The sequence below is a fragment of the Mustela erminea genome, chromosome 11 (genome assembly GCF_009829155.1).
Source record: "Mustela erminea isolate mMusErm1 chromosome 11, mMusErm1.Pri, whole genome shotgun sequence".
NCBI lineage: Eukaryota > Metazoa > Chordata > Mammalia > Carnivora > Mustelidae > Mustela > Mustela erminea.
This window is the reverse complement of record NC_045624.1, coordinates 89,971,493-89,985,655: the sequence shown is the minus strand read 5'-3', so window position 1 is coordinate 89,985,655 and position 14,163 is coordinate 89,971,493. Positions and strand designations below refer to the sequence as shown.

Below are 14,163 nucleotides of genomic sequence, written 5' to 3'. Positions count from 1 at the left end.
GCTGTCCTCCAGGCTCAACTTATGTGCCTTTTTGAGGTTCTTCTTGAAATATTTTCTCCTCCCTCTGGATCCCATATCACTTTGTCTTCTGTGTATCATCTCTGTTCTTATGTTATTAATATTGATATGGAATGGCTTTTCTTCCCCCACCGGATGGTCAGCCCCTTGAGGACTAGATCTCCAACTTCCCGCAAGGGATTCAGCATTATGCCTCCGCAAGGAGCCAGAGCAACACAAAGTGTTAGCATCCCAGACCCTAACAGTCCATCTGCTGCTTCCGTTCTCAGGGAAGGCTGATTCTGTTTTCCTGAAGAGCAGGGCAGTGGTATATTTAACAGTTTCCAGATAACCCATTACTCATCTGGGTCTTAACCCTCTATTGTTGAGTTCCCTTCTCGAAATAGGACTTTGAGTGATAGCGTCAGGTAGAGTTGTCCCAAGCAGCAACTGTGAGCCTTTCTGATGTCACAGAGGATTAGAATCAAGTTTTGTTGGGTCCAGACCTGGTGCTTCCTCATGTCTCATTCATTCGTATTCAAATCTTGGTGACAGGCATCTAACCGTTGTACTTGCTTTTGAACCAGGACTTAACTGGTTCGCAGGAGGATGTTTCGCAAAACATACACAACATTGCAAGCCTGTAGGTTTTCAGTTTTCCAGCAACCATTTGTGCAGCATGTATTCAACACTACATGAATGGTGCTTCTTTCAGAGAGAAGGGAAAACTGGGGATGAAGAAGAATCTACGGGATGTAGACAGTCTAATCCCTGTGTCCCAGGGACACATAATCAGCTGCTCGTACTTTTTTTTTTCTTTTAAGATTTTATTTATTTATTTGACAGAGAGAGATCACAGTAGGCAGAGAGGCAGGCAGAGAGAGGGGGAAGCAGGCTTCCTACGGAGCAGAGAGCCTGATGTGGGACTCGATCTCAGGACCCTGAGATCATGACCTGAGCCGAAGGCAGAAGCTTAACCCACTGAGCCACCCAGGCACCCAGCTGCATGTACTTTTGACTTCGAGTTCATTGGGGTTGTATTTACAAGATACAGTTTAATAAGGAGACGCAATGACCTAAAACCACCTTCTTATTTAAGAGGAAAATGTGCCTCCGGAGGATATAGAGAAGGTTGCAAATCGCGTACTTGATGTCCATCTACCCATGACATCGCAGAATCTAACCCATGAACTTGACAAAGTGCAGAAGCTGATGCTGCTCTGTGAGGACGATGGGGCAGATGAAGACAGGCTACATAATGCAGCCAAGGAAGCGCAGGAGGTTTTGGTGAAGGCAGAAGATGCTGAGTGAGTATAGTATTCATGTTCTCATCTTGCTTGCCCAGGACAGCTGCTAAAAGGCCAACTGTGTGAGGAGCTACTTAACATTCAAATGAAATTACTGTCCAGTAGGTTAGTGCCCAGGGTGAGAGCTAAACTGCTTGCAGGAGCCTCGGGAAGCTGGGGAATTGGGAGGCAGTGGGCAGGAATGCTTGTTTCCCACTTGCTACAGACTTGGAATACCTTTGCAGTGACCTATTAGTCTTTATACCAATCCGTGCCATAAACTAGCTGTCTGCCAATATCTTAACAGGTGGTGGGAATATGGGTGTCTTTTCCCTTTCTTGCTGACCTATGTCTGATGCTTTCTACATTTACCATAATAGACAGTACTTGGAAGATCTAAACTTTTTTTTTTTTTTAAAGACTACACTAAAAATATATGATGGCGAGGAATAGAAGAAACAAAGATAGCGCCTCATGACTAACCTGGGAGTAAAACTACAGATACGGTACACGGAGTTCATTAACTCATGCTTCCTTTTGTTCTTGCCAACTTAGCCAAGCCAACGGAAAAGGCATCTTGGTGCTTTAGGTTTTAGGTGGGGTCAGCTGGGTAGTGGCAATGCCGTCACGTCAGGACGCCCAACAGTTGAGGGCTGACCTGCCTTCTCCATGTCCCCTGCCACTTGGATAATTGAAGTGTGCCAGACTTCCCCATGAGCCCAACCCCTTCCGGCTTTGGTACTTACAATCAGGAAGAATAAGTAAGTGCAGTACCGTCACACAGCTGTTAAAAATGATGCTGAGGAAAGGTTCTTTGTAACATGTAGGGATTGTTGATGTTTTTAAAAACAAGGTAACAGTATATAAAGAAGACGGTCTCCGTCGTGGAAAGAAAAAAAATTGTAGAACAAAAATGCTAGAATGTGCTGATATCTTATAAGGTGATACGGTTAATGGTACATTTTTCCCTTCCTGATAATGTCTTTTTTTTTGCTCTTTCTGTGCTGCTGCCTCCTCCTCTCCCTCCTCCTCCTCTTGTTCTTCCTTCTCTTCTTTCCCTTCCTCTTCCTCCTCTTCTCTTTTTTCCACTTCTGCTTCTTTTTCTTTTTCTATTTTTAGATATTTTCTCAATTTACTCTAAAAGTAGTTACATTGAAAATTTAAAGGAAGAAGACTAAATATGAAGATATGGTGGGGGATGTTATGAGAAAGGAAGGCTCCTGAACCCCTTCTGGACCTGTAAGGAAAAGAAGGAAAGAAAGGGGAAGCCTACCTATTGTGTGGTTCACCTATAGAATATTCTGGAAAAGGCAAAGCCGTGGACACAGTGAAAAAGATCAGTAGTTGCCAGGGGCTGAGGGGAGGGATGAACTGGTGGAGCAGAGAGAACTTTGAGGGCAGTAAAAATACTCTGTGTGATACCAGAACGATGACTGCATGTCATTACACATTTGTCCAGACTCACAGAATGGGCAGCACCAAGAGTGAACCCCAGTGTACACTCTGGACTTTGGTGTCTGTGATGTGTCGATGTAGGTTCATCAGTGCTAACAAATGTCTGCCTCTGGCAGGGATGTTGATAACTGGAGAGGCTGTGAGTGTTGGGGGGCAGGGGGTACAGGGAACTCTCTGCACCTTCTGCTCATTTTTGCTACGAACCTAAAACAGCTCTTTAAAAAAAAAAAAATAGACCCTTTTTAAAAAATAGAGAGACTCCACTGGGAGGAGAGTTAGGGCTGCATGGGGCAGGGGATGTTTTGCAGTTTAGCTGGTTTTCCCTTCCACACACATTTCTAATTATGCCTCTGCAAAGGTCTATCTGATAGTTCGCTCACTTGGCACATTCCTCCAAAGGTGGTCTTGAGCCCACAGATCCAAGTATCTGGGGAGTGTGGACTTGAGGTGAGCTGATTTCTGTAAAATAGACAATCACTTGGAATGCTTGTGATTTTAACCTCCGACGGGGCCCCTGGCAGCTAGAATGTCAGTGGAGCTTAAATAAACCTGAATAAACACAGCCTGGAAAAGGAGGGCTTTTAGTTCTCTTTGCTGTCTGTGGGGCCCCTTAACTCTCCCACCCCCACTGTGGCGAGGATTTAGAGTGTGGCTGAAGTGTGAGAAATTAGGGAACGGGAACTGGCTGAGCATAGTTATTCTGTTCAAAGCTCGCCGGTGATGGTCCTCGAGCCTCTCTCGTTATGACAGATTAAGAATAAACAAGACCTGTATCTTTGATTTTCACACCTGTCTCTACTTGATATGCATATATATGTGTTGTTATTGGCATTTCAACTTACCTATTTCTCAAAATAAAGATTTCAGGATTTGGCCTTGCATAAGAGCAATTTAAATTTGCTTTATAAATAATTCAGCTAAGTTTTTCGCAGAGCCAAAGGGACTCCCAAGGTGAAACAAATGAATAATTGTGTATTTATCTAATCTGACACGTTAATATCCTACCTTAGAAAAGCAGCAAATGTTCTATTAAACCTTGACAAAAGGCTGAATGAGTTGCAACAAGTTCAAGTCACCCAAGGATGGGTAAACTCTACCATTACACAGCTGACGGCGGAGATCAAGAAAATTAAAGAGAGCACACTACAGGTATTTATCTTTTTGGAAACGAACTGAAAAAGATTTTGAATGGGGAGACAGCCTGGTTTTGACGTGTGCCAATGTCATGCTTGCCTGACCTGCCTGATGGGATGATTATAGGACAAAATGAAAGGGGGGTGGTGTGATGCATTTAACTGATGTTCAACGGAGTTCTTATGGCATCAATTCGTCATTGCTGACCCCTCCTTGGGGACGAAGCAGGTGCTACTACCAGCTTGTAAATGAGGAAACAGAGACTCAGAGAGGTTAAGTGACTTGCCTAAGGTCACACAGCTAATTAAAGGTATATTTGAGGCGGGGGTTTATCCCTTCTGATTCCAAGTAAAGTAATAGAGTTATTAGAGCTCACAAGGCAAAGAAATAAAGTTCATTGTTGCCAGGTTTTTGTAACTGGCAGGTTTGGCATGAAATCTCATCCGAGTATCTTAGGACTGAAAGGATATCTCACCCAAAAGATAGTGTTCCATCCAGAGCTCGGTGGGGCCAGGCCTGGTTTAACCCACACTATGGATCTGGGAGAGGAAGTCTGGCAGTGGGAGGACAGGATAGGACCTAGTTCCAAGCTGTGTGACATGTCTTCCTCCAAGGCTCCGTCCTCCGGTCCTTCCCTTTCCCCCTAGAATGCCAGCTCCCAGTCTCTGTTTTTCAGCTGGGTTGTACAGATCTAAATACACGCGTTTTGAAAAGAAAAGCAGAAAGGGACAGAACAGGAAGTAGTGCACCAGGAAATAAAGAGGTTAGACTTGAACAGGTTGCAAATATAGGGTAGCAACCCCCCCCCCAAAAAACAAAGAAGGCCTCTAGGTTTTCCCATTTGAGGCATATATGCTAGAACAGGGGATGGCAAAATAGAGCCTGTGGGTCAAATCGGCATACTGTTTTTGTTTTTTTATTTTGTTTTTTATCCAAAATCACAAAGTTTTATTGGAATCCAGCCCCGTATTGTCTGTGCCTGCTTTTGCACCATAGTAACACAGAGCTGAGTGGTTACAATAGAGACTTCATGGGCCACAGAGCATAAAACATTTACTGTCTGGTCCTTTACAGAAAGGCTGTAGATTTGTGCTCTTTAAAAAAAAATACGTCCAAAGGAACAAGAAGGATTTGGAGTTCCCCCTACCCACTACAAATATGGTAGGCCAGGGCTCCTGCGGAACCCTCCTAATAGAAAAATACCCAAAATGTTGTCTGGGATTTTTTTAAATTTAATACATACCTGAATTAGAAAGAGATGGAGGAAATCTTCAGAGGCCAACCACGACAGGGAAGTATGAATCCAGAGAGATAACAAAGCATGAACCTGATGGCAGGCGGAGGATATCCGCCAATCGCTGGTGTGGGAGAGCTGTCGGGGTTTTTTGTTTTTTTAAGATTTTATTTATTTATTTGACAGAGAGAGACACAGCAAGAGAGGGAACACAAGCAGGGCAAGTGGGAGAGGGAGAAGCAGGCTTCCTGCAGAGCAAGGAGCCCAGTGCAGGGCTCGATTCCAGGACCCTGGGATCATGACCTGAGCTGAAGGCAGATGCTTAATAATTGAGCCACCCAGGTGCCCGAGCTGTTGATTTTAATCCACACCATGAGCAGAGACAGAAAACAAAGCCCACGCAAGGAGAGCATATGACCCCCGCTTGGAGAGGCAAAATCCTCAGTGAAATGTTCAGCTGCTACTCCCTACTGCTGCGTGGACTCACACACGTGTGTGTGCACACAGCTACACACACACACACACACACACACACACGTGTGCTCACGCAGGCGCAGTGCCAACAGACACTTGCTGTGGGGGAGGAAGGTCTTCACTAAGAATTGCTAACCACTGGCTGGCTCTTACACGAGTTCAAGGGTAGCATTCACACTACCTGTGTGGCCCCGACAACAGTGGGGCCTTAAAGTGGTCGTGGGCTGATAGTGCCCGAGATGCCTGCCAGAGGCCAGCGGAAATCCCCTCCTGAGGAATGCACCTTCAAACTGAGCCTCAAAAATGTCTCCCAGAACACATAAAAGAACAAATTGCCTCGAGCAAGAGGCACCAGAAACAGGAAACAAGAGTGCGGATAAGACAGGTACTCCATGTAAAATACAAAATCAGAATGTTCGTTATGCCTGCAAAAATCAAAGAAGGTGTTGAAATTATGACCCAAGAGCAAGATACAAGAGCTAACAGATGACCAGTCAGATCTGACTGCTAGATGGGACAAATAGAGCCACGGAAAGAAGAAAGGAAGATAAGATGTTTATTATTATTTGTAAGGAGGAAAAATGAGAAGCCACCCACATCCGCTGGAGAATAGAAACATAAATTGTATACTCAAACAATGGAATGCTTTAAATTGCTGAAACTGAATAAACAAGAGCCATGCAAATTAGCCAGGAAGAACTGTACAAGCGTAATTTTGAATTAAAATTCAAGTTGCAGAAATATGCAGCCATCCTATATTTGTATAAAGTTAAGAAAATACCGCACGGTAGGCGTGCTGCGCGGGATCTAGTAAAAAGCACTAGAAGGACGCGGAACGACAAGCGTTAGATTCAGGATAATGGTTACCTTTGTGGGGAATGAGGGGGTGTGAGGAGAGCTTAGCTCGCTGGTGGGGCTTTATTCTTAACCCGGCCACCATGGATACGTGTCATAGTTGCTTCTATGACCTTGTGTTTGTCTGAAATATTATCTTACAACATTGTTTTTAATGGAAAAGCGAAGGGATGATTCCTTCTCCCTTCCTACCGCGCTTACTTGCTGAGGGGTAATTATATCATTTGTCTTTTTGTGGTCTGTTACCTAAAGGGACTTTCTCCTCTCTGGTCTTTCCATCAACAACAGGCCGAAAAGAAAGCCAAGCACACCAAGAATGAGTGGGACTTAGCAAAGCAGTCGTCTGTGCTGGAGGACAGGCTCTCCGGGCTGCAGACCAAGCTGCAGAGGAACAGAGAGCAAGCCGCCCGTGTGACCGCTCAGGCTGCATCAGCCCAACGCCAGGCCGGGGACCTCAAGCAGGTCATTAGCCCCGCCGGTGCCACCAAGAGCAGACAGACAGAGCCTCTTTGAAGGCTAATCCTCTGACCTCAGCTCACTGTGCCATTTATCAGCAGTTCCCTTAGTGCAGGACTGCGCTCACTGGCATGTGTTAGTAGGGATCCCGATGGGCACGAAGGCTCTTCTGTCATGGAGGGTGATTCCAGGAAAGACAGAAGTCCTTTGACCAAATTAGGATGCAGTGTTTCCTCTCCACATCTCCTACTCCCAGGACTACCAGTGGTATCCTCGTCCAGTGTTTCCTTCCTTTCAGATGTTCAGGATTCGTGCCATTGGTCTGTCTTGGGTGCATTTACCCTTTACTCTAACTCAATCACATAACCGATCACGAAAACAAAGAAGTGAAAGTCACCTGCCAAAGAGAATAGGTCAAGTTACAAAAGTCAGAGTGAGTTAATTAAACAGTTGTGGGACGTACCCTATTCATCTAGGTTGCTGAAAGAAACTATCAACTCATTTTCTCAGCAGGATATCTCTGGTTGGTTGCGTTAATAGGGTAGCTTAAACACGGGAAAAATGGGAAAGTGTTCTTACAATTGGTCCATTCTCTTGCTTTTCATTCCTAATGTGCTGGGTAATTTCCCACAGATGGGGGAGTTGAGCACATTTTCTATGGAAGGGAGGTTGGGAGACATATTTACTGTCCATCCTCTCTCCATTTCCCTTCCTGGGCTTCACTAAGCTGTTCCAGATTCTAGACTGTCGACCACGCAGGCTGACCCCCGAGATTGCCATTCGAATGGCCATGGAGCTCTTGGTACTAACATCTGGACCTCCCTTCCCGCCTCCCATCTCTCGTACCTTTTTGCCCACAAAAACCTACCCGTGCTTGTAAAGCGTCACTGATCACTCTGCCCTTCATCCTTCCCTGGTTGCTGTCCCACCCAGCTGACCCAGAGATTTGTCACAGGCAGGAAGGCATCGCTCCTGTCCTCTGTATCTCTCACCTTAAGTCATTTAGGGCAAATGACTGGTGTCCCATAAATAGCTGCCTCCGCACGGAGTCATGATTGCTGCTTTATAACAAAGCAATTTTATTTTTAATTAACCAAAACTGGGGAGTTTTTCAGCCTGGAAAAAAAAAAAAGATAAAACAAACAATGCAAATTAAAGCCTGGAAGTGTCAGAGTGACTCAAGCATATTGACTGGATCACAGTTTTCCTCTTGCTCCTTTTTGGAACAGTATCGGGCAAATATCGTGCGTGGGTGTATGCCTTATATTTTCTGGTGATGGGAGTGTGTGGCTCTGTTGCAGGAGTTTGCAGAGCTGAGAAACCAATACACTGCTCTTCAACATAAGACTGGTTCTGTAGGACTGACAAAGGTTACTTTGGAAAAAGTGGATCAGCTAAAAGGTGCAGTGGAAAAACTGGCCACAGATACAGAGGACAAGATAAGAAGAATAGCAGGTAACTCTTCTTTTCTCCCAGCTGTATCGAGGTCTGGGTGACAGGTGAAATCGTGTCTGTTTAAAGTGTACAGTGTGACAATTTGATGGACATGCACGTTGTGAAATGATCATCACGATTAAGGTAATCAACACCTCTATCTGCTCACATAGTTATTATTTCTTTTTATGGCAAGAATGCTTAAGATCGACACACATGTACGGTGCAATGCAATGTTGTCAACAAGTCAGCACCACACAGAACATTCGATCCCCAGAAGCTTTCCATCTTCAAACTGGAACTCTGTACCTTTGCCCAGCCTCTCTCCATTTCCCCCACCTCTCCCCATTTCCCCCACCCTCTAGACCTTGGCAGCCACCATTGTTCTCTCTGCTTCTGTGAGTTCTAGCCTTTTTTTCTTTTTCTTTCTTTCTTTTTTTTTTTTTTAAGGTTCCACATAGGAGCGAGAGCATATAGTATTTGTCTTTCTCTCTCTGGCTTATTTTCACTTAGTATGACATTCTCCAGGTTCATCTATGTTGTTGCAAATGGCAGGATTTCCTTCTTTTTTTATGGTTGAATTTTATACACACACACCCCATCCCCCATTTTCTTTATTCATTGATGGGCGCTCAGGTTACTTCCATAACTTGTTTATTGTGAATAATGCTGCAATGAACATAGGAACACAGATAATCTCTTCGAGATATGGATTTCATTACCTTCAGATATATACCCAGGAAGGGGATTGCTGGATCATATGGGAGTTCAATCGATTCTATTACACACTCCACCAATTTGACGGTAACCTAATACTCCACCCTCCTGGTAGAAATTATACCAACTTATCATTGGCACAGTTCAACTACCTATGAGCGCACCGAGTCAAGGAAGTAGGAATTGGGTCAGTGGGTGGGGGACTGACCTATAACAAGCCACTTGCATGGTTTTACTTCAAAGGATATCAAGGAGTCTTCACTGTGTTCGTCGGAACAAATGCCCATTGCCTTCGGTCAACCGGAAATGCCCTTTTCCTTACACCCTGGTTCTCACTCAGGGGTGATTTTCTCTCCCTCCCTGGGGACAGAAGTATTGAAGGCATTTCTGCTTCTCACAACTAGGGGGTACAACTAGAATTGAGTGGATGCGGGCCAGGGACTCTTGTAAACATTAATACACAGGACAGCCCCGTGATGAACAATTATTTGACCAGAGTTCTAAGGGTGGATGTTGAGAAACTTAGGAAACCCTGTCCTAACCTATGCTGCTTATTTTCTCCTCCCATGCAAATTACTGCTTTAGAATCCCTATGATCTAGATCCCAAGGCACTGGTCATCTCATACAGATCTGTAGGTAACATTCCAGAAGGAACCATAGTCTGGACCAGGATTTTGATCAAAAATGGAAATTTGGATGCACACCCAGTGTAGTAAACATGGAATACACACAATCAGGAAGTTAATTAGAATCTTTTTTCCCCCACAACAGGTACTCATAGTTTTTCTGGAAAGGCATCATGCCCTCAGCAACTACCTCGAAATCATCAAGAAATAGCCAATGATGAGTGGTCTAGTTTTACTTTTGGTTGCATTTATTGTCTCCAAAACTTTAAAGTTAGTCATATTCATTTGGAATATAAGTAACTCTCAAGATACTCAACCAACCAAGATTCCTCACTTATAATGCTTCTTTGTTGTAAAATGAGTCTTTGGCCTTAGAACCACTCATATCACCACCATGACATGAAAAAAAAAATGAAAATGCAACATTGGTATGGGCCAAAGTCAGGAAATATACATACTAAATCATTAACATTCATCATTTCTGGGGAGAGGGAGAGTGAAGAGGAAAAACACCACTTTTTATTTACATCGCTGACATTTATATGATTTACACAATTGTCCTTTCCAGTATTTTCCTAATACTTTTAAAAAGGAATTACTAGGAAAGATTCAAAAGTTAGTTGCTGTTATTTCCAGAACTAAGTGGAGGAACAAAAAAATAGGAAGATATTTTCTGTCTCACGTTTTATATCGAGGCCCAAATTGTTTCCACTTACTCCCATAGACTAGAACTTCCACAATTTTTGAAATTAGGTCAGAAGAGAAGTCAGGGACCTTCCTTCTAAACAAGGTCTAAGACCATACACTCCACTTTTTTGGCTCTCTTCGGGAGGAAAATAAGACATCGGCTTGGCCACCTTGCTGACGCTGTGACTGGAGAAGGGTCTGGCCCACTAGGGTGGCCCTCTAGTTCCCCCTGGTAGGAAGAAGTGGCCAGGGGACCTCAGAAAGGATCCTTTCCTTACCTTGGCAGGGTCAAAGTGGAGAGAGTGGAGAAACGCCTCCAGGCCACAGCCAGGTTCCTTCCACAGAACTTTGTGCCAGTCTGGGTCACAGCGAGAACCGGGCAGCACACTTGGAGATAATTCTGGATCACTGAGCCAGAGTTGGCTCAGTTATCTTTTCACTGAATAACAAAGCTCCCTCCATATTTGGGAATTAGAACAACAACCATGCCTGGTTTTTCTGTGGGTTGCCTTGGTGGTTCTTCTGCGGGTCTGTGCCTGGTGACCCAAGCAGCTGCTCTCAGCTGATGGGTGCATTGGCTGGCCAGTCTGGGGTCAGCTTGACTGAGATGCTGGGCCCTCTTTCAATGGGCTCTTTCAGCCCAGCAGGCTCTACAGCTCGCTTGGGTCAGGGTTCCCGACAGTGAGCAGGGGAGCCCTAAGACCCTTGAGGTCCTGTGCATTGATTTCTCTTACTTCCTGTTGGTCACCCCGACAGGCCCAGCTGGACCCGGTTTGAGGGCAGAAGGCAAATAACCACTACTTCTTGATGGGAGGAACTCTGAAAAACTCACTGGAATTCCAAGACTCCGCTGAGGGTGTGGCGGGTGTTGTGTGACTGGCTTCATTGAGAAGCCGTCAGCATCCCTGGGCTCGAGGGAGCAGGGGCGAGGGAGGGCGAATGCTCTGACGTCGCCGTCTGGTTGATGGAGCCAAAGGCACGGGGCCTCCCTGCAGGCTGAGGGGAGAGGTGGAAGGACTGCCAGAACCCTTCGGCTCCACGGGGACAGCCTCTTCACTCTCCCCGCCCCCTCCCGTTCCCGATCACTTCTCTGAACTGTCCGGTGGCCAAGCGTGAATGAACTCCAGAGATCCCGGGAGCCCGATGATGTCATCCACCAAAGCTAGCTTTCCAGGACAGAGCAGGACGGAGAGTGGATGTGAATGCGGAGGCGAATGAAGAGGAACCCGCACAGCCTCATTGACTTCTATGAAAGAGGCGCAGGAGTCTTTTTGCCTCTTAGTACAAATACACGTCCAGTGCTGAATGTCTTTTTCAATCCCAAATGATCTATATTTAAGTTTCGAGAGACAGGATGCTCACCACCTCCGGTAGCAGCTCTTTCTTTGAACAGCTGTGACTGCTAGAAAGTTCTTTAAAATCAGACAAAATTTTCCTTCACGGAGGTTTCACCTGCTGTTTTCATTCTATTTCCTCGGGATGACAAAATACATTTCCTCTGCTTTCCTAGGCCTCAAATACTGGAAAATAATGACAGGACATGCCCCGAATCATCTTCTTACTCTATATAAAATATCACCAGTTAGTTCATCTTCATCTTTTGTTCACCAAACGGTTTCCAAATTCTTCCGCAATCCAGTTCCTTGCTCTAAACATATGCTCCAGGCTAGTTTGACAACTCCCTCCTCATGATCCAGGTTTGACCTGTTTGGGTAAAGTGGGACATTTACCTTCCTTCTTTAAGAAGTTCCACTTCAACCTATGAGAAGTTTCTTTTTCTAAAGGCACTTCTCACTCTTAACTGTGGCCCTCTCTACCTCTTCCATCCAATATTCTGTGGGCTCCTTGCTGGGGTTTACCATAATTACCAGGTATTTGTTGAATGAAGAGTGGGTAAATTGGAAGGATGGGTGGATGGATGGATGGACGGACAGATGGGTGAATGGACAGATGGATGGGTAAGAGTGGAAGGCATCACTTTGCTTTTCCTGTTCAAGGGCTTGAATATCCGCAGAGCAGAATGAAGAAATGAAAATGTCAGTCTTTTTTTACTGAAAGACTGAGAACCCCTAAAGTGGTGAACACATGTTAAAAAGTGAAGTTACAACAGCAAGAGCAAACCTGTGGAAATAGTCACCAAGTCCAATCATGGCTCATCCTTCACCTTTTCATTTCTAACAAACTCTAACAAGCTTTTGACTGGCATTGATAGATGCCATTGTATGTAAAATACTTTTTAGAAAAAAAACATCAGTTTGTTCTGATTTGTGTGAAAACCTTGAGAAGCCTGGTGACACGTTTTGTCTGTTGAATCACAACGCACAGCTAAATATGTCTTTAAGAGGCACAGAAATCCCCGTGTTTCATGTAAGGCGGGTATCCAGGAAGAACCCACCAAAACCCAATCTCTCCTTTCCTTCATTTTCTTGTTTCAGATTTAGAAAAGAAGATCCAAGATCTGCATCTGAGTAGACAAGAAAAAGCGGAGCAACTGAAACAGCTGGAAGATCAAGTGGTTGCCATTAAACACGAGATTGTCGAGCAAGGAAATAAATATGCTACTTGCTATACTTAGGCAGAGGCAAAGGGTGAGTAGCCTCTGCCTTCTTTTCTGGCTTCTGATAAGGAAGCCTGAGGAGCTGTGCTGAACTTGGGAAACAGAAACAGTCAGCCCCACCTCCTCCGGCTCCGGAGCCCGCTCCTAGCCAAAGATCTGAGCTGGACCAAGGAAATGCTGTTCCACGTGGAAGAGAAAGGAGGAAATACAGACATCGTCTCTGGCTTCAGAAACCTTTCCTCTTGCTCTCCTTTCCCTTTCATAATGTAAAAATAATGTGTTACCTAGGACAAGTACAAAATAAGTATTCTGTTTACTAATTATCACTTCAGTCAAATGAACCAAAGTGTGAAATAAGTTGCCTGTGGGGGGATGGGGCTTGCAGCGGGTAAAAGTATTACTAATCGATGGGCATTAAGTTCCGGTGAAGTGAAATGAGTAAATTCTAGAGTTCTGCTATACATTGTATATAAGTCAACAAAGTATTGCACACTTAAATGTACGTTCAGAAAATAGATCTCATCTTAAATGTTCTTACAACAATAAAGCAGAATAAAAATAAATTTAAACAAATTAAGCTAAAATACATCCATGTCTCTAACACTAGGATGGAATGAATCTGGATGGCATGTGCTAGACTGGCCTGGGTTTTATTTTTAATTTGGATTTTCTTTATCTCTAAAATGATTATTTTGAACAAAATGCATACAATTCAAAATGTAATGTGTTTTTCCACCCACTTCCCTCTATATTCATTCTCACAACCAAAGGGTTCTGTTTGCCCCAAACGGCACTGGAACAATATTCAAAAAGACAAATATTGAAATACTTTTTGTAATTTGTCTGTAAGCAGTTTTTCTGTAAAATGTGCTACTGATTTTTGAAAGACCAGCAATCCCATTGTGATTGTTTAGTGTGAAAGATCAGATTTTCTCCTTTCAAAATGGGTCGATGATTTTGCATGAACTTTTTTTTTTTGCATGTATGATATATAACCGAGCACCTTCGCTTCTGTTTGTGAAAGCCATCCTTCAGAGGGATTATTGTAAGGGAATTTGGCCCCACAGTTTTGAATAAGAAATAATAGACAGCAACATTGATGTATGAAAGAGGAAAGCAGCTGGAGCCCTCTTCCTTAAGGACTGACTCATAAAAAATGGGTTTACAATCAAGGAAGAGGTTTTAGAATTACACATAAATATGAAATTTCTTAAAACATACGTAATTTAGGAAAATTGCAGTTTCCCTGG

The 14,163-nt window shown here is 44.1% G+C and overlaps 1 protein-coding gene across 3 annotated transcripts in view; it reads left to right on the top strand.

The window, feature by feature from the left end:
* Positions 1-13,576, top strand: part of LAMB4 (laminin subunit beta 4) — a 97,599-nt gene extending 84,023 nt beyond the window's left edge. For all 3 annotated transcript variants that reach the window (XM_032306026.1, XM_032306027.1, XM_032306028.1), the window contains 5 exons: positions 1,097-1,304; positions 3,749-3,887; positions 6,724-6,897; positions 8,193-8,346; positions 12,792-13,576. In XM_032306026.1, coding sequence (XP_032161917.1) covers positions 1,097-1,304; positions 3,749-3,887; positions 6,724-6,897; positions 8,193-8,346; positions 12,792-12,931 — 815 coding nt within the window. In that variant the 3' untranslated portion in view covers positions 12,932-13,576. The remainder of the gene's footprint in view (positions 1-1,096; positions 1,305-3,748; positions 3,888-6,723; positions 6,898-8,192; positions 8,347-12,791) is intronic.
* The last annotated feature ends 587 nt before the right edge of the window (positions 13,577-14,163 follow it).